This window comes from Ceratotherium simum, chromosome 13 (assembly GCF_057802395.1).
Source record: "Ceratotherium simum simum isolate JZ-2026a chromosome 13, ASM5780239v1, whole genome shotgun sequence".
NCBI lineage: Eukaryota > Metazoa > Chordata > Mammalia > Perissodactyla > Rhinocerotidae > Ceratotherium > Ceratotherium simum.
In genome coordinates this window covers 22603327-22629681 of record NC_141912.1, presented here as the reverse complement: position 1 = coordinate 22629681, position 26355 = coordinate 22603327, and the positions used below count along the sequence as shown (strand labels likewise).

Below are 26355 nucleotides of genomic sequence, written 5' to 3'. Positions count from 1 at the left end.
CAAACTGACACTACATTTTAGTAAAAGCATGTTTCTCTCAGTACTGGGTCTACCATTACTATACAAAGTGTCTGTTATTATGCTTCACTAGATGACAGGGCTTATGTTTAAACATGATATTTATTTACCTGAGGATTTACATTTTTCTAAATGCTTGAACATATAAGAAAGATAGCAAGCACCATGTGGAGAAGGTTAAAATTTATACAGTTGGAAGCAAGTTTTCATATAGGATTTATAGGATTTTATTTTTTATTTTTTTGGTGAGGGAGATCAGCCCTGAGCTAACATCCGTGCTAATCCTCCTCTCTTTGCTGAGGAAGACTGGCTCTGAGCTAACATCTATTGCCAATCCTCCTCCTTTTTGTGTTTCCCTAAAGCCCCAGTAGATAGTTGTATGTCATAGTTGCACATCCTTCTAGTTGCTGTATGTGGGACGCGGCCTCAGCATGGCCGGAGAAGCGGTGCGTCGGTGCACAGCCCGGGACCGAACCCAGGCCGCCAGTAGCGGAGCGCACGCACTTAACCGCTAAGCCACGGGGCCAGCCCCTATAGGATTTTATACAGGATATTTAACCATACTACCCTCATACTCAAAAATGATGTAAATTGTATTCCCACTGTTCAAAATCAACCTATATGGCAAATATGTAAAAACCTGACATACAAAAAAACCCTAATACACAACAGTCTAATGTATTAGTCCCATAGGTGGATTTTCACTCCACTAAGTATTAACTGTGGTTCTAAGCACTGATTCTGAAATGTTTAATAATAAAAATGGAAATAGCTTGTAGGGTTTTAACTTCCTTAACACAAATGTGAGGTTAATACAACAATTTAATTCAAAATTACCTTTATTTCAAGATATCACAACACATTTACATAGTTGCAATTTTTGTCTTTCTATTATCTGTATATGTAACAACTTGCTTCAAGGCTTTAAGATCAGAATTGTTTTATGCCTTTGTATCACACACCTAAGAGACTAATTATGATTTGAGGTGAGTTTGGAAATAAACCAGGTCTCTGTATTCCCTATTCTGTGTACCACCCATTAGACCACCTCCACAGGTATCACTAAACTAATGAAAGCAAATCCTAAATTTAAAGAGAGTTTAATATTGCAATTCCAAAAAACAAAGCTGTGTACAACTCTCAAAATAACTCATCAACATAAACAGCGTTTTAATATGAAATTGTTTTAGTGGTTATTTATCAGTCTATGTTTATCAAGAATAAAGCAAGTGTTAATAGCATCCTAAAATGACATCTATTCCACAACATTTCCTTAGAGGCCTTCCAAAGACAAAGACAGCCTGTTAAGAGTATCAGTCCTTGTGCTTACTTGTACTGTTAAACAGCAGATATGGTTGCTTGCTTACTCACATAACTGAGTGTTTGGTATTCTATCACTTCACTTTCAAATAGCAGTTCATGTGCTCAGTCTGTTTTAAAACTGCTAAACTTCCTATTTTTTTTTGGCATAGTCTGTTTTATTATTTAAGAGAAGCTTCATGTAGGAAGCATCCTGCTATCACCAAAGCAGAGCTAGTTAACATTTTGAAACCATACTTGATCTAACCACCTTTAAGAGTTTTACAGACCATCAGTAACTTCCCTTTATCAGACTTATGAGGTAGTTGCATTTATTTTCCCTTTCATGAGGAAAATTATAACTTATAAAAAAAATTATTTTACCCAAGCCCATAAACTAAGTGAGTATCACTACAAGGAAAAATCACCAAAATTCTATCCTAATGCCTGATATCTCAGTCAAATCAAATTTTGCCCTCTGGCCTTCCACTTCCTCCTATGTCACAGTTAAGTAACATTTATTACCTATTTTACAGTGATAACATATGACCAAAAATAGCAGCAGAGTGCTCTGAGTTGTGCCAAAGCAGAGTGCCCCCATGAAATCTAAGTATTATTAAAGGTACTTTATCTTGAAAATCATCACACAGATTTATGATGCTAGGGAGTGCTGTGTGTTCACATTCCGACAACCACACCATAAAGCATACTCCTGATCCAGAGGTGCCAAGTGAGCCACTTGGTACCCAAGACAAGCCCAGCCTGTTTCTGCCATTCTATTCTACACCTTCCCTCTAATGGCTGCTCATAACCACACATGGGAGTGGGGAAAATTTTGCTTGTAACTTCATTTATTTTCTTTCAAATCAGCTATTGGAATAGGATTTTTATTCCTATCACCAAACCCACGTGGTAAATGGACCCCTAAACTTCCTCAAATGACATCAATTAGGGTATGAGGCACCCCCAACATAAGTAGGGTATGCATATTCTTTTATTACTACTGTATTTGTAGTGCAAGAGCTGCTCTGGACACTCTGGAATCTTCCAAGAATGCTACTTTTGGAGGCAAGTATAACTGTAATGTTCTACTGCATAACTGTATTTAACCTCCAGAAAATATAAAAAAGGTAGTTAAGATGTTAAGTAGGATAGCAGCTTTGACACTTACAACTATTAGCCATTTGTTTTAAACCACAGTCTCTGATTGTGAAAACAAAAAGGATCACAATTCTAAAATTTATCAAACTCCCTTGTTTTAGGAAGCCCATCGGTCAACTTTTGAGGTGCTGGCATACAGATTAGCTGGGCTACATCCATCTTCCTTTAGTACAGCCATCTACTCTCAAAATCAGGGAATGACCAGAGCAGCTATAGAACAGGAACATAATGGAAACACTTCCTTTCAACTCAACTTCCAAAGGCTTTAATCATAGCCAAGCAAACAAAAATAGTTTCAGGGGTCAAGAAAGTAAAATCTTGATTAATTGGAATCCATATAAAGCTGATGTTAAATGATCATTTCCTTCTTTTTATTCACCTTTATATAAAAAGAGGACAGATACAAGAACATAAGGTTATATCAAAAATTGACTTAAAGCACAAACTTCCGGTCCTTGTTTTAAAGTTGATATATATTTTGCTAGCTTTTCAGTCACCTGAGAGTCAGGAAATTCGAAAGGACCTGATTCCCTGTACCGACTAAAAACTACGGCTACCTGATCTTGTAACTGTGGGTTTGTCAAGTTTCCAGGCTTCATTCGGCATGAAATCGCACTTTTCTTGATATGTATAAATAAAATAAAATCTATTCTTTTGTTAAGTTAATCTCTCCATGCCTCACATCGTGTCTATAAAAACAGCTTTTTAAGTTTGTAGGAAATAGAATTTTGGCCTTTTACAAAGCAAGCACCTTGCTGCTTTACTCAGAATTCTTAATTGCAGAAAATGCAATTAAGTTCCAGTATGATGACTGCCATAGTATTTTTACCACAGACTTATAATTTAAATGTCAGTGATTTTTTTCAAGACTCTGACTCTATAAAAGAAAGTATTAAAAGAGTATCTGAAGTTTCCTGTGACTACCATAAAAAATAATTCAGCATCCACCAGGTTGTTTCTAACGGTTTGTGAGGAGGCTCCTGCTTGATCCAAGTCCATCCGGCCTGAAGGTGTGTTTCATTTCCATCCTTCTATCTGCCTGGAGAGTCTTTTTAGGTAAAGAGGCCACCTAAGTAAAGCAGCAAAATTAATTCTAGTTTGTGTCTTTCTTAAAAGAAAAGCCACTAGTAAAATGATATAATGTGACTTCTAACGAGGGAAGGACTGCCAGCCATGCGTCAGTGTCTGAAGACTTACTCCAGTGTGTAAATTACAAGTAGAAAGATAAGAAAAAGGAGGTAAACTTCCTAAGTTTTCTTAATGAGAACACTATAAACGTTCTCTACATTTCAATTTTGGTTATGACAAATCCTGCATCACAATTACTAACAGATATCTAAATGTATAATGCTCGTCACAGTGTTCCACACAAAATATTTCTAACTTGTTATGCCAGGCGCTGTGCTAGTAAGTGCCTTACACATATTATTTAATTCTCCCATTAACACTATGAAGTAGGTGGTACTGACTTGACAGATGGGGAAACTGAGGGAGGCTTTGAGAAATTAAATAACATGCTCAGGATCACAAAGCCTGTGACACTGTGCCCAGGTTGACATCAAAACCAAGATTGTGACCACCCTGCTACACTGCTGTGAACCAGACCCTTCATACCACAGGAGGCAAAGGAGCTTCGAGTTGTCGTCCAAGGAATGACAGTAAACGCCTCCAGATCAGGCCACTCCCCATGAACATGATTCCTGTAATCAGCCAAAACACTCTATGGTCCTAAAAGGGAACATAGTTAATTTCAATCACAAAAGTCTTGGTTCCTTAGAGAGAAAATTCCCTGAACTATTACTGCCCCAGAGTCTAAAAGAAGCCTTTGTACAGCTCTTTCCTACAGAAAAGAGCTCAGAACAAGTCCTCGATAGCACCCAAAGACCAAGAATCAGAAAATAAGTCAAAAGAGAAACAATATAAAAGGTTTTAAATATTTTTAATCATCTATAAACCAAACATAACTGCTTTTACTTTGTGTTTCTTCGTTTACATGCATACACATTTTAATAGTTATAATCACATAGGACATACAACTTAAATTTTTTGCTTATAGCCATTTTCCAAACTGTGAGCTGAGGTGCCTTACGCATCACAGCACCCCAGAATATTTTAATTTTCAAGGGAGACACAGTGACATGGGTGGAATACCACGAGAACTACTGTTCTTAAGTTGTTTTGACTTTACTACATAAAGTTAACTGTTACGTAACGTAACATGAAGGAAACTATAACAATAAAAAACTTTTGGTCTAGAGATGCTGTGAAAAAATTACTAAGACATTAAAAGCATCATGAACCAAGAAAGTTTAGGACCCTCTGACTTGCAGTAAACATTTTTCCTCACTGTCATTTTCAAAATTGTAATATTTTTGCAGTGTAATGTTCTTAGCTCATGCCTTTATATACAGAATCACAGAATTTATAGTTCATCTCCCACCGGAAAGGAATCCCATCAACAGCTATGCTATTAGTTGGTTATCAACCATGGCTTGGTTAGTACCAGTGATCGAGAGCTCACTTTCCCTCAAGGTAGCCTGTTACACAGGGATCATCTATCACTGACAGAAATGTATGTCATATACTGAGCAGAAATCTGCCTCCTTTTAACAGAAGTTCGATGTAGACAGAACATGTTAGGAAGACAAGTGCTAACATGAATTAACTGTTTTTGGATGGTAAACACATTTCCAGTTATCTAAAAAGAAGGCCCTAATTTATTAAGTAAAAATTCTGTTTAAATGCGATTTAGTATACACAGATGATTACTGTTCTTTGCTGTATACTGGTTCTGTAATCCCTTATAAATCAAAAGTCTGGGATGCCAAAATGTGATAAACTTGAAAGGTAAGCAAGTCAGAGGCAAACAAGGTCAAAATTCCATGTGTCAATAAAATACACACAAAACACATTGCGAGACCTCTAGGAGATTAAGGGAAGGGACAAGTGTGTCTGAGAGCTGGAGATCTACTGCTCCCTCTGCTCTGGGTGTGCCCTGCAGTACTTTTTTTACCTAATTTTCAAACTCATGGTAGTCTTTATCTCCTCCACCATTTAGTCTACCCACATCACTTAGAAATAGAACACCCTCATGTGTCAGAGGCTAAAAAAGCACTAAAAACTGATGAGGACATGTCAAAAGTACCCAGAAGCCAGCATGAAAGGGCCAATTTGAGCATCAAAATACATAACGACAGTAACAGATTATAACTCATTGACTAAAATAAGACCCCATGAGTCCATACTGATATAAGTGAATAAATAACTAGGAGAGAATGGAATGCTCTACTTTACAATGAATAAATGTAGAAGGAGTGATAGAATTAGAAAATCATCACTTGGTAACCATCAGAGTAATGTTTGATTCAGGCATGAATCAATTTTGGATCAAGTTGTGGATGCTAAAACTAGAGGGTGAAAATTTAACCAATAACCAATTTAACCAATAAGTATTTTCACATACTCTCAAAGTATCTCCCTACAAGATACTTAATTCCAAAGAGAAAGAGAAACTTTATAGAAAGAAAGTAGGTAGAAACCACCTTAACCAAATGATCAAAGTTAGTATCAACAGTAATGGGACAAATCGACATCATGTGTCTCCTGATGGGATTCAATGTAAAAAACACACTGACAAAATGCATAACCAGAATTTAACAATGAAGAAAGAGTGTCGAGGGCCAAATAACGGACCTGTATTCTTTGTGAAATGTCCAGGCCATGAAAGACAAAGATGAAAGAACTGGCCTAGATTAAAGGAGACTCAGGAGACAGGACAAGTATAGGCAACATGGGATCCAAGCTTTTCTTTGAGATGAAGAGCACTACTGAGACAAGTGGCAAAATCTGGGTAGGGTCTATAGACTGGAAAACAGTATTATTTCAATGTTCATTTCCTGATTTTGACAACCGTACTGTGGTTATGTAAGATTAGGAAATACATAATGAAATATTTATAGGTAAAGGGGCATCACATTTGTTGCTTACTCTCAAATGGTTTAGAAAAAGAAGTATATATAGAGACAGAAGGATAGACAAAATGTGATAAAATGTTAGGTGTTTGAAGAATATGGGTGAAGGCTATATAGGAATTCTTTGATTATTTATCTTAAACTAAAAAGTAAAAAATGACAGTTTCTCCTATCCTAGATTCACCATTGTAAATATTAACCCTAACTACGTGGGAACAGAGACCTTTGACATCCATGGATTTAATGAACATGTTTCAACTATTCTTCAGGAAACCTAGAGATGCACAATTGATAACTGATGAGGCACTGATCTGAATCTTGTTCTGAGGGAGCCAATCACCCAGCCACTGAGCAAGCTCATTTCACTTCCTCCCACTCATATCTCATTCCAACTGGGTTGGCTCCATACCTAGGATTGCACATGCTAGAACTATCAGAAAGGAATTTCTAAAAATCCTTTTTTGCAAAATAGGTATTAAGTGAGGGAAAATACTAGAGTTAAGTATAAAAAGGAGTTAGCTTGTAGAGTAAGTATAGGTACATAAACATGATTCTTAATAAAAATGATTTGGGAGAAAGACAGGAACCTGTACAAAGAGTTCTGTAGTCACAAATCAGGGAACTTGCAAAGGTCTTTGAAGTTATCTTCTGAGAACGTCAAGGGTAGGTCTATGTTGCACAAGATAGTTTGGTTACCTCCGAACTTTTAGTCTAGCTTTGGGCTTGAAAGCCTCTGACAGATTCCTATCACACTTAAAATACACCCAAGCTCTTACCAGGCTCTACCAAATCAACACTGTCTCAACTTGTCTGTCCTTTGACCTCATTCCCTATCCCTCGCCACCTCACACACCCTCTTCTGACCACTCGGGCCTTCTTGCTGTTCCTTGCACAAGCTCAGCTCATTCCTGCCTCAGCCTTTACATGTGTGGTTCCCTCTGCTTCAAACACCTTCCCCTCAGCTCTTCCCACTTGCTCTTTTCATTCAGGTCCCTGCTCAAGTGTCACCTCCTCGGAAAGACCTTCCTTGACCACCCTATCTCTAAAATGCTCCTCGTCTCACCTCTTCCTGGCATCCTCTATTTCTTTACTTGGCTTTATTTTTCTTTACGGCACTGATATATGTGTTTGTTTTCTCCCTCCTCTACTATAATGTAACCTCCACAAAGGCAAGGACACTGCTGTACCCCCAGGGCTGAGAGCAGAATTTAGTATATAACAGGCACAAAAAATCTAATTCTGAGATGAACGAACAAATGTATTACATTTATTTTTACCGTCTTGTTATAAGGAACATTAAAAATGACTAAGACTGACTTTGCCTCAGGGAGCTCATGATCATGTACAGAGTTTGAACAACTGCAAATGTGAGGAAGTGACAAATGGGAAGTGTGAGATTACTTGGGCACATATGACAAGGGGAATAATTTTACTTGGCTAGGTTGGGGGTGCAATCAGTGAAGATTCTCCTTGGAAGTGGCACAGAAGTTGAGACCTGAGGGATAAGTAGAAGTAAACTAGACAAATAAATGGTGGGAGCTCAGGAGAGATGTGTGGAGGCAGTGTGAATGACAAGAAATACTGATGAAACAACTAACAACGAGGGCAAGGTGGCTGAGACAAGATGGAGACGTGGGCGCAGCAGACCAGGAAAAGCCGTACAGGCCAAGGAGTTGGGATTTTTGTCTTAAGGGCAATCAAAAGCCACTGAATAGTTTTATGCAGAAGAATGACTACCAGATTTGCCTCTTTTAAAGACCACTGTTTAAAAGAGAGTAGCATGGGGCTGGCCCGGTGGCGCAAGCAGTTAAGTGCGCGTGCTCCGCTGCGGCGGCCTGGGGTTCACCAGTTCGGATCCCGGGTGCGCGCCGATGCACCGCTTGTCAGGCCATGCTGTGGCGGCGTCCCATATAAAGTGGAGGAAGATAGGCATGGGTGTTAGCCCAGGGCCGGTCTTCCTCAGCAAAAAGAGGAGGATTGGCAGATGTTAGCTCAGGGCCAATCTCCCTCACAAAAAAATAAAAAAATAAAAATAAATAAAAGAAAGTAGCAGTCCTGAGAGATGATGTGAGTTGGACTAGGGAGAGAGCCTAGAGACAGAGAATAGAACTGTTGAATTAGGACACAGAATCCAGTGCCAGAGTGTCCTGAATGCACATTCACATTCATTTCTAGAAATCTTACAGGAAGATATTTTCTAAAACACAAGGCTACAATAAAATGAAACCCTGGGAATTCAGTGTTATATTAATTTGGAAAGGCAGTAGAACAAAGTGGAAGATGCAAATCTTTGGGTTCAAATCCTAACTCTGTTATTTTCTAGCTCTGTGTCCTCGGGGCAAGTTACTTAAGATATCTGAGCCTCAGCTTTCTCATCTATAAAGTAGGGATAATACATCCATCTTCAGAGTTGTGATGATTGAGCCAAATAAAGCCTGCAAACTGCCAGGAGCGCTGCCTGACATATAAGAATTAAAAAAAATAAAAATCCTTTATTAACACTACCTCACAGCATAACACTGTTTTGTCAAACCTTTCCCATGTGTAGTTACGTTTTGAGAAACACAAGGTAACCCAAGCTATATTTATAGCTATGTTATAACAGGGTCCAACAATACTGCCTGAATTTTAAATGAAGTAGAGTATGTATTTTATTTCACAAGGGGAGTATATGTGTTCAGACTTTCTTATTAAAATTCATTAAAAAAAAAACAACCTTCAAAACCTTAAAAAAATAACCCCTAGATTATTGAAATAATACAGTATTCTCACCTCTTCGAGGGACGATTCCAAATTCATTCCAAAAGCAACTCCCATTAGTCCAAAGAGCGAAAGAGAGAAGGTTCCCATGGTCAACTGCAGGTTCAACCTCATCATCACATTACGGTGGCTGGAGAGGAGAACACCTCCTTAGATCAGAAAGGCCCAGTAACTATGCACAGAAAATGCACCAAATCATCTACTAAAGACCACGTGGATGAAATCTACACTTTAAAAAAAAAAAAGACACACTTCCATGTGGTAGTTATAGATGATAATGATGGTATAATTCCTTCCAAAATGACAGTTCCTTAAAATCTTTACTACCTTATAATAATTATTTTATAAAGAAAGTACTTACTGATTGTTTTATATAATGCTTTCTTACCTGTCTAGATTGATGAATATAATACTTTGTGAATCATCAATCAGTACCCTAAGTTCATGAGCTGCATTGGAAAGATCCTCAGCTAATCGATAGTAGTTTTCCAAGAGCAACTCCATCTCTTCTGCGTGGTCAATTCCAGTACTGCTTTTTTCACTTCAATTAAAAGAGTTAGCACAATTAACATGTCCCCAATATGTGCATCATACATGTAGCAGCAAAAAGCTTTCTCAATTAGTATATAATATTTGGCTATGAATGGAAAAAAAACTAGCCTTTGCCTTTTCTATTATTGTGATTAAGGCCAATCTATGAGTGGCTTTGTCAACTGACCCTAAACACTACACAGGTAAGTTGAGGGCACAGGTTCTACTCCTATACAGATGAGTTAGGTTCACTGTATTCCACAGCCCCAATCCAAGGGACTCTCATGCACCAGTTACAAGAAAATCCAGACGTGTGAATGCTGATGATTAGTGCAAATCCAATACCACTAAGAGGTAAAACAAAACCAGAACTAAAAATGAGCATAAAAAGCATTTCCTTTCACGGGGGCTGACCCTGTGGCATAGTGGTTAAGTTTGGCACGCTCCAGCGGCCCAGGTTTGTGGGTTCGGATCTGGGGCATGGACCTACACCACTCATCAGCCATGCTGTGGTGGCAACCAACATACAAAATAGAGAAAGACTGGCGACAGATGTTAGCTCTGGGCAGATCTTCCTCAGCAAAGAAACACAAAAAAATGCATTTCCTTTCCAAGGTAAATATATAATGTCATTTTCATATATGAAAACAAATGTTTCTGAAGGATATCAATACATCGCTATTTTGCTCCCTTTTCCTTATACTTTCCACCCTACCAAGGAGGGTGAGAATGAAGTAGTCTGTAAAAAATACTTCTATCATAAAGTATATTAGAGATGGACTAGCCTAATAAGCAAACAAGAGTTACACGTGTGTTCAAATTTCCACTACTGTATCTATCTGCTACAATACCAAACATTATACAGCTCTTTTTATCTTAATGTTTGCTTATTAGAATATAGATAACTAATTTCTCAAAATGCTTAAAAATCTGTACAGAGTGTGGAAACTATACACATTACAAAGGTATATTAATTTCTGATACTGCTCTACAAAGAACAAAAATGAAATATTTTCGGTATTTAAAAAGTAAACATTTAGGGGCTGGCCCAGTGGTGCAAGTGGTTAAGTGCGCACACTCCGCTTTGGCAGCCCAGGGTTTGCTGGTTCAGATCCCAGGTGCGCACCAACCCACCGCATGTCAAGCCATGCTGTGGCGGCGTCCCGTATAAGTAGAGGAAGATAGGCATGAATGTTAGCTCTGGGCTAATCTTCCTCAGGAAAAAAAAAAAGAAAGTAAACATTTAACTTGAGTGTGTTTGAGAACGTGATTCCCAAATTCTTGTGAAAAAAGGTTTATTTATAAGATGAGCACTTTTATATTAGACCAAACTTACAGAATCTGTGCCAATGTCTTACTCATCCCCCTCACCTGCCCTTTCCCTCCCCATGTGAATTTCTCACCACCTCCACTGTAAGTTAGTTGGGTAGAGGTGTTAGCCATGTCAGTGGTCAGTCCCTTGAAGATAAAGGTAATGGTATGTATCTTTACATGACCACAGCCCAGCACAGTGCTGTGTACACAGTATGCACTCAATATATCCTTGTTAAATTGAATTATGCAACACAGCACAGGGAAAACTGAAACAATTGGGATGAAAGTGCCACTATTCTCAATCTCAGAAAAATGTGATGTTCTCTATGAAAGCTCATCCTGGAGAAGAAAAGACAGAAGACTGATCCTAAGAGAATAAATAACAAAGCATGACCATAGACTTACAAGACTTGTGGGTCACTCCATTTTGTTAGACAGAGCTCTTCTAGCAACTCTTCTTCATCCAAGATCTCCAAAATCGACTCTTTAAAAATTTTAATATCTGTTTCTAACTCTGATAGACTGTAAGAGTAGGTGTACAGAAATGATCAATGACAAACTTTTAAAACATTTCACTTCAAGAATAGTGCCTTTTTCTTATGAAGTAGATCCACTTATACATTCACGGTAAACACTGGTTTGTACAAAAAATATTTTGATATTTATCATGCAGACTAAGAATCAATTCCCAAACCCAAACTGCACTAAGCAGTAAAAATAAGCAATGATATAAATTTCAGCATATATTATTTATCTCGGAAACACACAATCATTGTGAATTTAAGGTTTTTGGTTTGGGAATTTATTTTTATTCTTACTAAATATGGCAATGATAACATAAAGACTATTTACTTTTAATGATAGAAACATTCCAACATTTTTGGACAAAGAACTAATGATTCTTGGGGCTGGCCCCGTGGCTTAGCGGTTAAGTGCGTGAGCTCCGCTGCTGGTGGCCCGGGTTCGATCCCGGGCGCGCACCAACGCACCGCTTCTCCGACCATGCTGAGGCCGCATCCCACATACAGCAACTAGAAGGATGTGCAGCTATGACCTACAACTATCTGCTGGGGCTTTGGGGGAAAAAATAAATAAAGAAAATTAAAAAAAAGAAAAGAACTAATGATTCAGGAATTTTAACGGTTAACTCTTGAAGAGATTTTAGGGGGTACAAACCCTGAGAGCATGTTTATTCAATTTATGATAAAAATTAATTAAAATATTATTCTTAAATTCTGGAATGCATTATAATAAACAAAAAAAAAAGAACACGGACCTTAGGGGAGAGAGAATTAGATTTGGATTTAGATCTGTCATTTACTAGCTGTATAAGTTTAGACAAGTTACTTAAACCCCATTTTTCTTATCTTCTAAATGAGAACAACATCAACTGCTGCACAGGACTGCTGAAAGGATGAGATGAGATCACACATGTAAAAGAGGCTGATACGGCATTTCACCCAAAATAGCTTTTCAATAAACATTAGTCTGTGTGCCCCTATTAGCTCAATTTCCCACCTTGGCTACTTTCCTACTTTAAAAAAAGTTATAAAACACAGAATTTTAACAATAAATAAAACCAAATGTGGCAATTAAGGCCCTGGGAGTAAGTCATAAAGCAAAAAATGTCATTACCCTTAGCAAGACTATGAAAGTTGGTATTTTTAAAACAGGTAATAATCACACTAATTTTGTGTCTGAATTTACGTTCAACACTTCAGTGTTAGGACTACTGAAAAAGAAGTTTAAGGTATTTGTGTGTAAGTCCCAACCTGGTAAATCACCCATATTTACCTTTTGCCATTTTGTAGCAAGATGTGAAGTTTGCTTCTGTCTACAGAAGAATGTTTGGGATCCACTAAAGCTTCCAACGTCTCAAGTATCAGTGGCTGCAAAATGCTAAGTTTCCCCTGAAGGGTGCTGATCTAGACAACAACATGACCTTTCATAAGAATTAAAACAATCTTTTTAGAATACTCAGGGTCAGTGAATCCTCTGATTAAATACAGAAATCTATAATGGCTAGGAAAGCTGATAACATTTCAGAACATGGTCACTGCTAGAATGCCTATTCCAGATGATTCAAAAACTACATCTCCTGGGTTAGAAGATAATCATGGATAATGTTGTTACTAGGCTCACACTTGGCTGATAAGGAATTAACTCCCATAAGAGCCTTCCTCTACAGACACTTACGAAAGGAATGGGGGATTGATTAATTAAAATAACATCTGCCATGCCATGGTTAACACACAAACTTTACATTTGGTAAATAATAACTATGTTCTTTGTAAACAGAATACAGTTCCAAATTCCTATGAACAAAGTTCTTTTGAAAACCAAAACATGATTTGGACTTTAAAAATCAGTGTAGAGTCAAAAGTATACTTCTTATTCCGGTTAATATAGGCGCAGTTGATATTCAGCAGGTATGCACTGATACAGCTATACTAGCTGTTAAGATATTGAAATACTTCCATACCAGTTGGTAAACAGTGTAACAGTAACTGAATGAAGCAGTAAATTAATGACATAAATTCCAGCATATACTGTTTAACTCAGCATGAGCCCTCAAGAGCTTACTCAGCCTGTCACTGACCAGTGGTCTGCATCTTCTTTTGTTTCCCTCTCCTGCTTTTTCCCTGCTTAGTAACTAGGCTCCAACTAGTCACCATCTCATGGGCTGGTACTAGCTGGTGCTGTTGTCTAATTAACTTGAGCAGGGATGGAGCCATCTCCTACTCCCTCAGTATAGCAAGGCACACAAAAGAGAAGGGTACCAGGTTCACCCAATTCCCACCCACCTCATGTCTCCTTTACCCTCCTCTCCTTCTCCCACTCTGGGTAGCATGCCCCTAGCACCAACTCTCGCATGCATCAAGTTCCTAAACAGTACTATCCTGACTAATAGGGGGAAGAAAAGATAATGAAAGATTTGTGAGGGCCAAGAAAGCAGTGACCCTCCTTGTTCAGGGCCTGACAGGATCTCTAGACACCCAATGACTAACAATTTAATGCGAAGTCCTTAGAAGAATTGTACATGGTTCCTATGTCAAACTAGGTCTCAAACACAGGCATCATTTAGCTGCCTCAAACAAAGGATTGTACAAACAAATCAAAGAATGATTTTGAGAGTATTAGGAAGGGGGCCAGCCCGGTGGTGCAGCGGTTAAGTGCGCATGCTCTGCTTTGGCTGTCTGGGGTTCGCAGGTTCGGATCCTGGGCGCGCACCGACGCACTGCTTGTCAAGCCATGCTGTGGCGGTGTCCCACATAAAGTAGAGGAAGATGAGCATGGATGTTAGCCCAGGGCCAATCTTCCTCAGCAAAAAAGAGGAGGATTGGCATCAGATGTTAGCTCAGGGTCAGTCTTCCTCACACACACAAAAAAAGTATTAGGATGATTTGATGAATGATTTATGTTATAAAATTTATCACATGTAAGCAGTTTTACACTATATACAATTTAACTTAGAAAATAAAATGGAATACATTTAAAACTTTTTTTTTTTTTTGGTGAGGAAGATTGGCCCTGAGCTAATGTCTGTTGCCAATCTTCTTTTTTGCTGAGGAAGATTGGCCCTGAGCTAACATCTGTGCCCATCCTCCTCTATTTTGTATATAGGATGCTGCCACAGCATGGCTTGATGAGCGGTGCCTAAGTGTACGCCTGTGATTCAAACCTGCAAACCCCATGCTGCCACAGCAGAGCATGCAAACTTAACCACTATGCCACTGGGCCGGCCCCCTTTTAAAACTTTTTTGGTATGTTTATTTATAGCACATTTAGGATTTTAAGTATTTTGAATTATCACCCCTGAATACAATTATTAAAACTGTACAAAAGATAGCCAACTTGAAATGTGCTTTGTTGAATGTCATACCATGACTCTCAAAGAAATACTATATACTGTTTCTAGAGACTGTACATCTATTTGATTGGGTCACAAAATTTAAGAATTAAGTAATTTCTCTATACAGGACCCTTAGAGACATTTTGTTGGGGTTAGTGAAAATGCCATTGAAACAATACTGACCTGTCTTCCTACTCAATAGCATTTTAACACCAGAACAAATTTAAGAAGCTAAATAAAAACAGGCTTACCCGATACTGCAGGAGTGCTTCAATAGCTCTAAACTCAAATGGTAAAGGGTATGTGACAAGCTGACCCTCTCCAGCCAACTGTGAAGGGAGTTCCCGGAATAGCCATTGCTCCAAATTTAAATTACGATAATCTAATATCAGGAGACACTCTGGAGTTATCACAGCTTTCAAATACTGTAAAAAAAAAAAAAAAAAATGTATGTACACCCATACATACACATATACATGCATATATGTATATGCAAGTTGTAGAGCTGTAGGAAAGAATAACATTCATAAAATAGGATTTAATACTCTATTAGTTTTGGATTAAGCCTAAGTCAAATCACTACTTATTTAGTTTTTCAAAAAAAAAACCAAAACATTTTTTTTTTAAAGAAACGAAGCCTAAAATATATGTGTCCTGATACCTCTAATTCACTCTCAACAGAACTGGAATTAAATTATTTATTTATTAAGACTTCTAGCATAATCATGAGAAAAATAGGGAGTAAAGGAAACAAGATAAAATCTTAAAAGTTACGTATTGGGCAGACCTTTAGAAAAGATTTAGTTTGGGCCGGCCCCATGGCTTAGCGGTTAGGTGTGCACGCTCTGCTGCTGGTGGCCCGGGTTCCGATCCCGGGCGCACACCGACGCACCGCTTCTCCGGCCATGCTGAGGCCGTGTCCCACATACAGCAACTAGAAGGATGTGCAGCTATGACATACAACTATCTACTGGGGCTTTGGGGGAAAAAAAATAAATAAATAAAATTATTAAAAAAAAAAAAAGAAAAGAAGAAAAGATTTAGTTTGATCACAATTTGTTTGACTGAAATGGGACAGTTTCCTGTTTCAAATATCACCAAAACATATTAAGCTAATTTGAAATTACAAAGATAAAACATAGCCTTCGTGCTCTAATTTACAACACTATGAAATTAGAAACTTATTCTAAAGAGAAGGACTGGCATCTTTTATGTTAGAAAAGTGACACACAAGGGTAGCCTATGGCCACTGATGAGTGATATAAAAATTATTTGAGTTTTGTTTTTACATTTTTTCCCAACATTTTATTGTGAAAATTTTTACACAGAAAAGTTGAAAAATTATACAGTCAACACCATATACACACCATTTAGATTACACAATTACCATTCTGCTAAATTTGCTTTATCACATACTTCTCTCTTTCTCCATCAAAGAGATACTATTTTGAAGGGTGCGTACTACTGATAACAAAAGTGAAGAATGTTTTCCGGAGAAAATCACGTGGGAGAAGATTGCTTCTACTTTTGATTTCTTAAAATTAATTCTAGATGAACGGACAAAAACCCACCATCAAAGACTTTTTGAAGAAAGCAAGTCTCATGTCCACTGCAGGGCCAACACCAATGAGACCTGTCTCCTCATCTATTTCTGAACCCTAAACTTTAGCCCACCAAAATAACTTATGTTCACATTAATTCTGAATCACTAAGGAAAGTCAAATTATATTTGGTGTGCTCTGAGTAGGCAAGGGAAGATATAATATATTTTAGAAAGCTTTGCATAAAAACAAAAATTTAAGATTATAAACTTTAAAGAATATTCCTGGGCTATTTGGAAAACCAGAATATGTTTTTGAGCTAAAATTATAGTACAATTATACATAACTGTATACAACTGAAAATGTCTATTATAAATCACGATTCTTTCCCTTATCATTTCAGAAATGAAAGACTAAATTCAAACAGTGAGAACGGAGACTGCAGTCAGAACTTTTCCAACATAAAATAGAGCAGTGTTATGCCTGCTGAGCATATGTCTGTAATTCCTGTAAAATAAGTTCTACTCAAAACAATGTTATAAAATATTTTATGTTTCACATAGCCATTTTTATTACAAAATTACTTTAAACCTAGATATTGATCAAGATAGTAACTTTTATAAAATTGCAGTGGAGAAATGTAGATGAAATAAAATCCTTTACCTCCATTCTCATGATAATCCTATTGTTTCTGGTTGTGATGCTCATTAAATGCTGGAACCTCAAATCTCTTGCTTGAAGACCTAATTCTTGATATAAGTCAGTTTTCTTCCTTTCTATAAAAGAAATATTTTCGATAAAAAGAGTGGGCTCAACCAATAAATTGAAGAGTTTAGATTTTTATATCTTACCAACATCAAGATAATTTTCTACTACTACCAGAAACAAAAGCTAAAATGAGTCTTTAATAATGATTTTTACCTCAAAAACATATGCAGGCTAAATCTGGTCAAACTTTATTCTTTTTTCCTCTTATCCATACTTCATAAAATTTCTCTGCACTTAGAAGCCCCTTGGGACCAATATAAAAACCACAGCTATACATCACTACAGTATCAATTTGTAGCTCTAGAGACTGGTCATCTTTTTAAAATATGAATGCTACAGAACTACATTTTCTATTTTTTCTCACTACATTATCTTCAGTATTTTAAATCTGTGAACAGTTGGGCCGGCGCCGTGGCTTAGCGGTTAAGCGCGTGCGCTCCACTGCTGGCGGCCTGGGTTCGGATCCCAGGCACGCACCAAGGCACCGCTTCTCCTGCCATGCTGAGGCCGCGTCCCACATACAGCAACTAGAAGGATGTTCAACTATGACATACAACTATCTACTGGGGCTTTGGGGAAAAAAATAAATAAATAAAATTATTAAAAAAAAAATCTGTGAACAGTTAAGTTTAATTTTCTTTGTTCTTGCACTAATACAAAATGAGAAAATGAAGTCAGTTCTCATACCAGATTCTCCTTACCTGAAAACTAAATTTGTTACCTAAGAGAAAGCATAACAGACAAGGAAACTCAAGAAATGATACTGGTTATAGTAATATCTGAACTTGTAGCATCAAACCACACCTGTGACAGAGCTCTAAGTAGAAGAATCTTTTGAAAGAGATATTGAACAAAAAACACCCAAAATATTCCACTAGGATTTCAGCAATAGCAGGCACAGCAGAGACCAGCGGGTTGGAAGTGCATAGGAGATCTGAAACCTGCATCTGAGGTCAGACAGTAAAGTAATGCTTAGTTTCATTTTAAAAAGTAACTGTCCATAAGAACAATTATCAGCAGAGTTCCTTCTGACTGCCATCCAGTGCCCGATCCCTCCTGTCTTCTGTCACCCACTGCAATGTCAGCGGTATTATGTGATTCTGCCTTAAACACGGTACAGGAGGAGGTGAATATAAGGACTAGTGCTGTGAAAGGGAGACTAAAGAAGAGAAAGAAAAGGGAAAAGAGTGTGTCTCTGCTCCAGCTGCACACCAGCCTCTCCCCTCCAAAACATTCCTTTAATGTCCTGTCAGAGCAAAGTGTTCCCTGACAGAAAAAAAACAATTCTGGGAGAATGTGCACAGTCCAGGTATTGCCAGTTCCAATTAGGACTGATGGACAAATGCTGAAGAAAGATTTACTTCAATACATCCACATACACAAACAATATTCTACTCAAAATACTACAATTTCATAATATTCATCAGATCACTCATTCACTGATTAAAAAAGAAAAGCGAGGGGCCGGCCTGGTGGCGTAAGCAGTTAGGTATGTGCGCTCCGCTGCAGCGGCCCGGGGTTCGCCGGTTCGGATCCCAGGCACGCACCAACGCACCACTTGTCAAGCCATGCTGTGGCGGCGTCCCATATAAAGTGGAGGAAGATGGGCACAGATGTTAGCCCAGGGCATCTTCCTCAGCAAAAAGAGGATTGGCAGATGTTAGCTCAGGGCCGATCTTCCTCACAAAAAAAGAAAAGAAAAGAAAAGAAAAGTGATTTAGAAGAAAATTAAAGATACTCACCAAAAGAAGTAACATTTCCCTCTTTGTCAAATTTTGTCTGAAGAGAGAAAATAAAAACAAAATATTATTTTCTCCCAAATGAGTATGCTATTTATGGCATTATATAGTATTATGATAATATCTCTCAAATATGGAAATGCAGATATAAATCACAACTGCCCTTCTTTCAGTTATATTCAGTTATGAGTTCAGGGTTAAAAAAATCCCTTTTCCCTTTGCTAGGACAAATCTGACCTTGGATTAACGTTCTATCTTGGTTCCCCCGGAAATGTGATAAAGGAGTATCAGTGGTGTCACTAGGCAACATTGCTATGGTAAAAGTGCCCAATGACTGGTAGACTGCACTGGACTGGGAAGACTGAACCAATTACAGACACCTGGTGGGAAGCCACAGCTCTGCCTTTCTGAGTGTGGTGGCTCAAGTAACTAGCCATGTTCCTTGTGGGAGCCCTGGATGTGCCTCTGCGATGGTTATAGGAGATACTAGCATTAGAGGGTGTGGGGATTACAAGCCATGGTGGATCTCACACCCACCTTTGAGAATACTGTCTCCTTGTACCAGAGCTGTCACACAGGGTGCCAGAGAAGCCCCTGGATGGCTGCAAGGACTTCTTTTGAAGAGGAAACACCTGATGCTGCCCTTCTGCATTTCCTATCCTTTATCCTTCTGAATAGACTGGGACCAAGTGTGGCTTAACTTGTGAATCTAAGTATCTACTGGAAGCTATGAAGTCTCTGTGGTGGGTGCGGCAGAATCAAATTAAGATTTACAGAAAAGGTCTCTTCTGATAGTTTCAAGAGGACATGATGCAGAAAATGTACTTGTTTCCTGTAAAGCAGAGGGAACATTTTTCTGTAATACTGTCCACAGTCAAGTTTGAAGACGTCAAATAATATTTAAGGAATCACTATGTGCTGGGCTGTACTAATTACTATTAAATATGCATTTTCAGAAAAGACCCACTCTAAGATATAGTTTTAGGTACAAGCCCTAGGTTATTCAAATGGAAACATATGCATGCTGTGTTAATAATAGCATAATAAAACCCCACAATATATATTTTAGCTTGCTTCTCATGAGCAAAGATAAGATCAATATATAATGGGTACCATAAAATATCAATGTTAAAGGGAAATTTACATCAAAGCAAGCTTTATTTGTGTAATATAGACTAGCTTTAGCTTTCCTCCTTAAATTTATTTCACAAATACATATATCTGATGCAGAAAATCTGAAAATAAAGATAAGTAAAATAAAACTAATCACCTGACATGACAAATTTTAAGAGAAAATCATTCTACTATTTTACTGAATGTCCTTCCAGACTTTTTCCTATTACATATATTCACGTTACACACACTTCTTTGCAGTCTCTCCTCCACTTTTATCTTAACAATACATGCTGAATATTTTTGCATCTCAATATTTATTTGTATCATTTTTTCCTTAATGGGATTTTTTCTGATTACAAAAATAAGATCATACAAACTTATTTTTTAAAATGTCTACTTTGTAATGTAACTCACATTACATAGAAAGTGAGCTGGCTAGCTCACTTTACAAACTCATTATTTCAAATGGTATCAATTGATTTTCATAACTGTTCTTGCTAGACAATGATTTCACCTGCAAAGAACCTTCTTTCAATATTTAACATCTAATTTTGTCTTCTTGTTTAAACTGGACAACTCTTCCAAGTTTTTTTTTTTTTTTTTTTTTGAGGAAGATCAGCCCTGAGCTAACATCCATGCTAATCCTCCTCTTTTTGTTGAGGAAGACCTGCTCTGAGCTAACATCTATTGCCAATCCTCCTCCTTTTTTTTTTCCCTTTTTTCTCCCCAAAGCCCCAGTAGACAGTTGTACATCACAGTTGCACATCCTTCTAGTTGCTCTATGTGAGACGCGGCCTTCAGCATGGCCGGAGAAGCGGTGTGTCGGTGCACACCCGGGATCCGAACCCAGGCCGCCAGTAGCGAAGCGCGAGCACTTAACTGCTAAGCCACAGGGCCAGCCCCATGGCCAACTCTTCCAGAACAGTGAGTAACAGTGATAACTTTCACGTGCAATTCTGGGGATTATCTCGTTCTGTACAGTTTATTAAAAAAGTTCTTATATTAATAAGCCTAAATAATAATGATGATAATGGCTTATGTTGAATGCTATTTTAAAGGTTTTACATATATGAGTTAATTTAAACCTCACAACAATTCTACAAGGTAGGTACCATTACCTCCAGTTTACAAATGAGAAAACTAAGGCACAAAGATGTTATTAGAATTTGTCCGAGTCCACCCAGTTAACAGTAAGAGGCAGAGCTGAGCTCTGAATACAGGAACTCTGGCTGAGAGCAAGCATGCTTATTTTTTTAAACTTTTTCTTTGAAAGAACTAAAAGCCTACAAAAAAGTTGCAAGAATATTACAACCAATTCCCAGGAACTTTCACCTTGAGCCACCCTTTGTTAACATTTTGCCCCAACGGCCTTATTTTTCTTTCTCTAAATTTATGTGTGTGCTACACATTACTCTTGTTATTTTATTCATTCATTTTTTTCTCCGAAACCACGTCAGAGAAAGTTGCAGAGATCACGACCCTTCAAAGCATGTGCTCAAACACTGCACCATACTGCCTTCAAAATGCGTCTGTGTATATTATGTTGCACAGTATAGGTTCAAGCCCCTCTTTGGCTAATAGCTTTCAAGGACTTCTAAATAGATTCATGGGGAAATTTTGAGAATTCAAGTAGGAAGCTCTGAAACTGTGATCTGAACGACTTGTTTTAGTATTAGAAGCACTGCATAGTCATTAGCAAAGTTTCAAGAGTGCTGTTCACCAAATCTAGCTGACACTCAGGCCACTGGCTAAGCAAAACACAAAAACAACACGACTTACGAGTATAATGATTTATCATAAAACAAAAAATAAATAATATCCTGGCTGACCAGTCCAATCCAGTTAACTTAATGAGAAGTACGTTCTGTAAGTTATCAAATGTACTGTACATACTCACCACAGTAAACACTGGGGATACACTGGCTAAAGTGGCTTGAGAGACATCAGAAGTTCTAAACCGGTGCACTTCACCTGAAGAACGAATAGAGAATTCCCTGTGATCATACAATTGTTTTCACACATAGCTAAGATACAACTTTCATAGCATGTGGAGGTCTTCAGACTATTTTACTACATTTTGAAACTTTTTCCTAGAGGAAAAAGAAGAAACACTCTTATTTGTTAATTTTAATATTTGTAGGTGATTAAGCTAGGTGTGGCAGGGAATAATTTTTAAAAGGAATGGCTTAGGGCCGGCCCCGTGGCTTAGTGGTTAAGTGCATGTGCTCCGCTGCTGGCGGCCCGGGTTCGGATCCCGGGCGTGCACTGACGCACCGCTTCTCTGGCCATGCTGAGGCCGCATCCCACATACAGCAACTAGAAGGATGTGCAGCTATGACATACAGCTATCTACTGGGGCTTTGGGGGAAAAAGTAAATAAATAAAATTATTAAAAAAAATAAAATAAAAGTAACGGCTTAGGTGAGGCATTAGAACAATTTATAGATTCCAACCACCCTTTTAAAACCCTTTCTAATGATTACTGATATCTCAGAGTTAGATGAACAAATGTACAACAGTGTTCTGAGATTAAACAAAAATGTCCATTCTTTCTTCAATAATTTAAAAAGGCTCTTCGCGGCCGGCCCCGTGGCGTAGCAGTTAAGTGGGCGTGCTCTGCTGCTGGCAGCAGGGGTTCAGAGCCCGGGCGCGCACTGACACACCCCTTGTTCAGGCCATGCTGTGGCCGTGTCCCACATAAAGTGGAGGAAGATGGGCACAGATGTTAGCCCAGCGCCAGTCTTCCTTGGCAAAAAGAGGAGGATTGGCATGGATGTTAGGTCAGGGCTGATCTCTTCCTCACCAAAAAAAAAAAAAAAAAAAAGCCTCTTCATCCAAATTATATTGGTAGATATATTTTAGAAAACATAGATCCCAAGTACCATCTGACCTTTCAGCATCTCAGTATCAGGATTATTTGACTGACCTATAAATTACAAAACCTACAGATTTTACTTCTGTGTGTTAACTTTTTTTCACAAATATAATTTATAGTGAATACTTATGAAATAACCCACTGAAGAGGAATGCAGACGCGAGTGAACTGGAATGAAGACAAATCTTTATTTGAAAATAAATCTATTTCAAACACCAGACTGAGTTGAAGTGAGCTCTGAAGTATAAGTAAGTAAATTTAATGACTGACAAAGGACACTGTTTCAAATACTACACATAAAAGAAATGGGCAGAAGGTGTAAAAATATTACCAATTATTTTACACTTCCAAAGTAATCACAGTGACTCCACAGAATGTGTAGATATATTCTCATTTCTGATCTTATTCCTTCCCGTTACATACATTTAAGGACTCATGTAATTTGTTAGCATCCGAGGTTTGTTGTTTCCCTTTTACAAAATATACACTATCTTATAAGGGTCAGCACAATCAAGGTAAAGGTGAGAGCTATAAAGCAGCATTTGCTAATCAGTCACAAGTTAAAGTGTTACCAGGACGGAGATTCTGAATCTCAATGTTTGTCCTGAAACATTAGATAGGCTGAAACTGCGTTCCCAAACATTATCAAAGGAGGGAATATGAAATGTAATCTAATTCAAAAAGAGTCTCCAAAGAGTGTGGAGAAGGAGGTGGTGACAGAGTTACTTTGGGAGTCTTTTGAGAGCACAATTGAGAAAACACATTTAAGGACAGTGTAATATTTTTGAGAAGTCATACATTTTAATGGTTTTGTTTCTGAGCAATATTAGTACCCACATTCTCACGTCTGTGATTATAATTTGGTAAAAAAATGATTCAGATTCCTCCACCCCCGACTCTGACCCCTCTGGCTGGTTACACAGTACTTGAAAACAAAGTCAGATCTTTCTTAGGAACAACTCTTATCACGAAGGCTCCAAGTCTTCCTCCTCCCTTCTAGGTGTGTTCTCACCCTTTACCTGAGCAACTGGACAACTGTTATGTGTCCATAAGGAAGAGACAGAAGTCAGGGAAGAGAAATGAATACTCATAAAAATATTCGAGGTAGATGAACCCAATCTTGACTTCTGAACTATCATGATGAATAAGGGTGAAATTCTTGGTAAAAAAAAAAAAAAACCTTCTCACAAGAACACTTAGGCGGGGAGATGTGCAGCAAGGGACGGTGGGCAGACAGAGAGCCGGGCCGGTCGGACGCTGGCAGGGCACAGAGCACAGTCGCGTTCTGAGCTGGTGGGACACAGCTCGGCCCGCGGACCCGTGCAGGTTGACAGCACACCCGGGCGCCCAAGGGCGGACCAGAGACCGAGGCCTGAGCAGGACGCGGCGCGGGGCAGCCACAGCCTCGCCGGACTGGCGGTGGGGTCGGGGACCTGAGGTCACTGCCACACCGGCGTCCAGGGCTGCGGGGGATGGGGGGGACAGTACCTGCCACGCGGAGCCGGCGGGGCCCGCACAGCAGCGCGGCCCGGCTCCCTCCGAGTAGTTCGGCTGCGCGGACGCAAGCAGCAACAGGGCGAGCTGCAGGGGTCAGGCCCAAGGCCAGAGCACACAGGGTGCGCCGGGGCAGCCCCACCGCGCGGGGCAGGAGCCAGGTCAAGCTCCGCAGGCATTCCATGGCGCTGGAGCGACGAGGAGGCAGCAGCAAGACCCCAGCCCTTCATGCCGGACGGTGGCAGAGCAACCCGCGCTCCGCGACCCGGCGCGAGCGCCCAAGGTACCGTGGCTGCGTCCCGGGCATGCGCGGGGCGCGTCGCGCGAGCGTGTTATTTCCCGCGCATGCTCAGAAGGTGCTTGGGGGGGGGGGTTGGGTAGGCTGCTTGTGTCCTGTGGCCAATCAGAGTTTGCGTCCTGTTGTGCCTGTACCTGTAAGGTGTGGGGGGACGGGCTCAGGGGTGGGTGGGGCGCGCTTAAACTGCGGGAGGCGAGCTATCGAACTTCACGTTCCGTCCTTGGGTCCTTGGAGTGGTCAGGCCCGAAAATAAAGTATTTCCATTAACTAGTAATCTTTAAATGTGAAAAAATACCCAACATGTGTATAATGCTTTGCAATTTCTGGAGTGTTTTAATACATGTAATTAAGTCTGCAACTTGGAAGTGAGGAAGTTATGCCTGTTCCCAACTCAATTTATATTTAAGTTTAATTAGCAAAAATAATTAACTGTGGTACGGAATGCTATATTAAACTTTTGCCAGTGAAGAATGAGAAATATAAACGCACAAGATTTATATTCTGCATTTAATCACCTGGAAGAGAGTATCAATTTCAAGGTACCATTATTTTATGTATCACCAAGAAAGAAAAAACGCTGATAAACTATGCTTTCTAATTATATCATTGTAAGACTCATCCGAATGTCATTCCTTAAAATCTGAAAAAGGTGAGCCTTAGAATTGATTAAGTACAGTATACGTATATGCATATTTTTGAAGTATGGATTAATAGACTTGTCCTGTCCATGGTAGTGACTTAAGGCACACACACGTTTCAGAGATTTCCATTCAATCACTACATATGATCGTAGAGCTAAGGAAACACAAGAGAGAACCATTTTTTTCTGTAGGGTATTGGGACTGGGGATGGATTAGGAGGCCAACAGACAGAGAGAAGGCTTCACAGAAGAGGGGATGTTTGACTTGAGCACTGAGGGCAAAGGAAGACATCGGGCATTGCTTCCTGGAGGGTTGAAGTCTGGAAAGAGCCATGGGTATAGAGAACATAGCTGGTAGATTTTGCATTTTACTAAGGGCACCAATGATGAAATACATCTTTCAAAAACATTACATGCCTTCAGAGACATTTCTTTAAGATAACATGTGATAACTCTTTTTAAAACTTCACCCCCAGCACAATGAGACAGCTCTGTTTAAGATGACCTTTGCCAAGCCTTAGAAAAACGCTGGGACATGGCCAGACACGTGGCCTTGTAATTCGTGGCAAGGATTTGGAATTTAATCTGAGAGGCGTGGGAGCCGTTGAGGGACTTTGAGCAGAGAGGTAATGATCTAATTTATGTTTAAATGGATTGCTCTGGCTGTGTGGTGAAGAGATTACAGAAAGGCAAGTGTGGAAGCAGAGAGATGATGATGATGGTTTGGGCTAAGGTGGAGGTGGTGGAGAGGAGGAGACAGGATGGGCTTGGTGCTATATATTGAAGACTGAGTTGACAGAATTTGCAGATAGAGTGTAAGAAAAAGAGAAGCTTAGAAGTTGACTCTAAAATTTTTGGCCTAAACAACTGGGCAATGATAGTGCCACCTACTGAGAGAGGGGATTTTGGAGAGGAGCAAGTTTAGATGGAGAGCAGGTTATGGCATGGTGTTTGTTTCTGGACATGTTAAATTTGAG

At 39.0% G+C, this 26355-nt stretch overlaps 1 protein-coding gene across 2 annotated transcripts; it reads right to left on the bottom strand.

Annotated features, from left to right (window-relative positions):
- Nucleotides 1-839: 839 nt before the first annotated feature.
- MRS2 (magnesium transporter MRS2) lies at nt 840-24738 on the bottom strand. 2 transcript variants are annotated; one of them, XM_004432077.3, is made up of 11 exons: nt 24435-24735; nt 21969-22042; nt 18959-18995; nt 17112-17224; nt 15159-15332; nt 12849-12979; nt 11460-11576; nt 9598-9750; nt 9222-9339; nt 4093-4206; nt 840-3547 (listed from the first exon to the last, which is right to left on the bottom strand). In XM_004432077.3, exons 1-11 carry the CDS (start codon nt 24622-24624, stop codon nt 3437-3439), a joined length of 1332 nt encoding a protein of 443 aa, XP_004432134.1. In that variant the 5' UTR covers nt 24625-24735; the 3' UTR covers nt 840-3436. The 2 variants fall into 2 exon arrangements, with proteins under 2 accessions (XP_004432134.1, XP_087294214.1); XM_087438088.1 differs by lacking the exon at nt 9598-9750 and having other exon boundaries at nt 24435-24738.
- Between the last annotated feature and the right edge of the window lie 1617 nt (nt 24739-26355).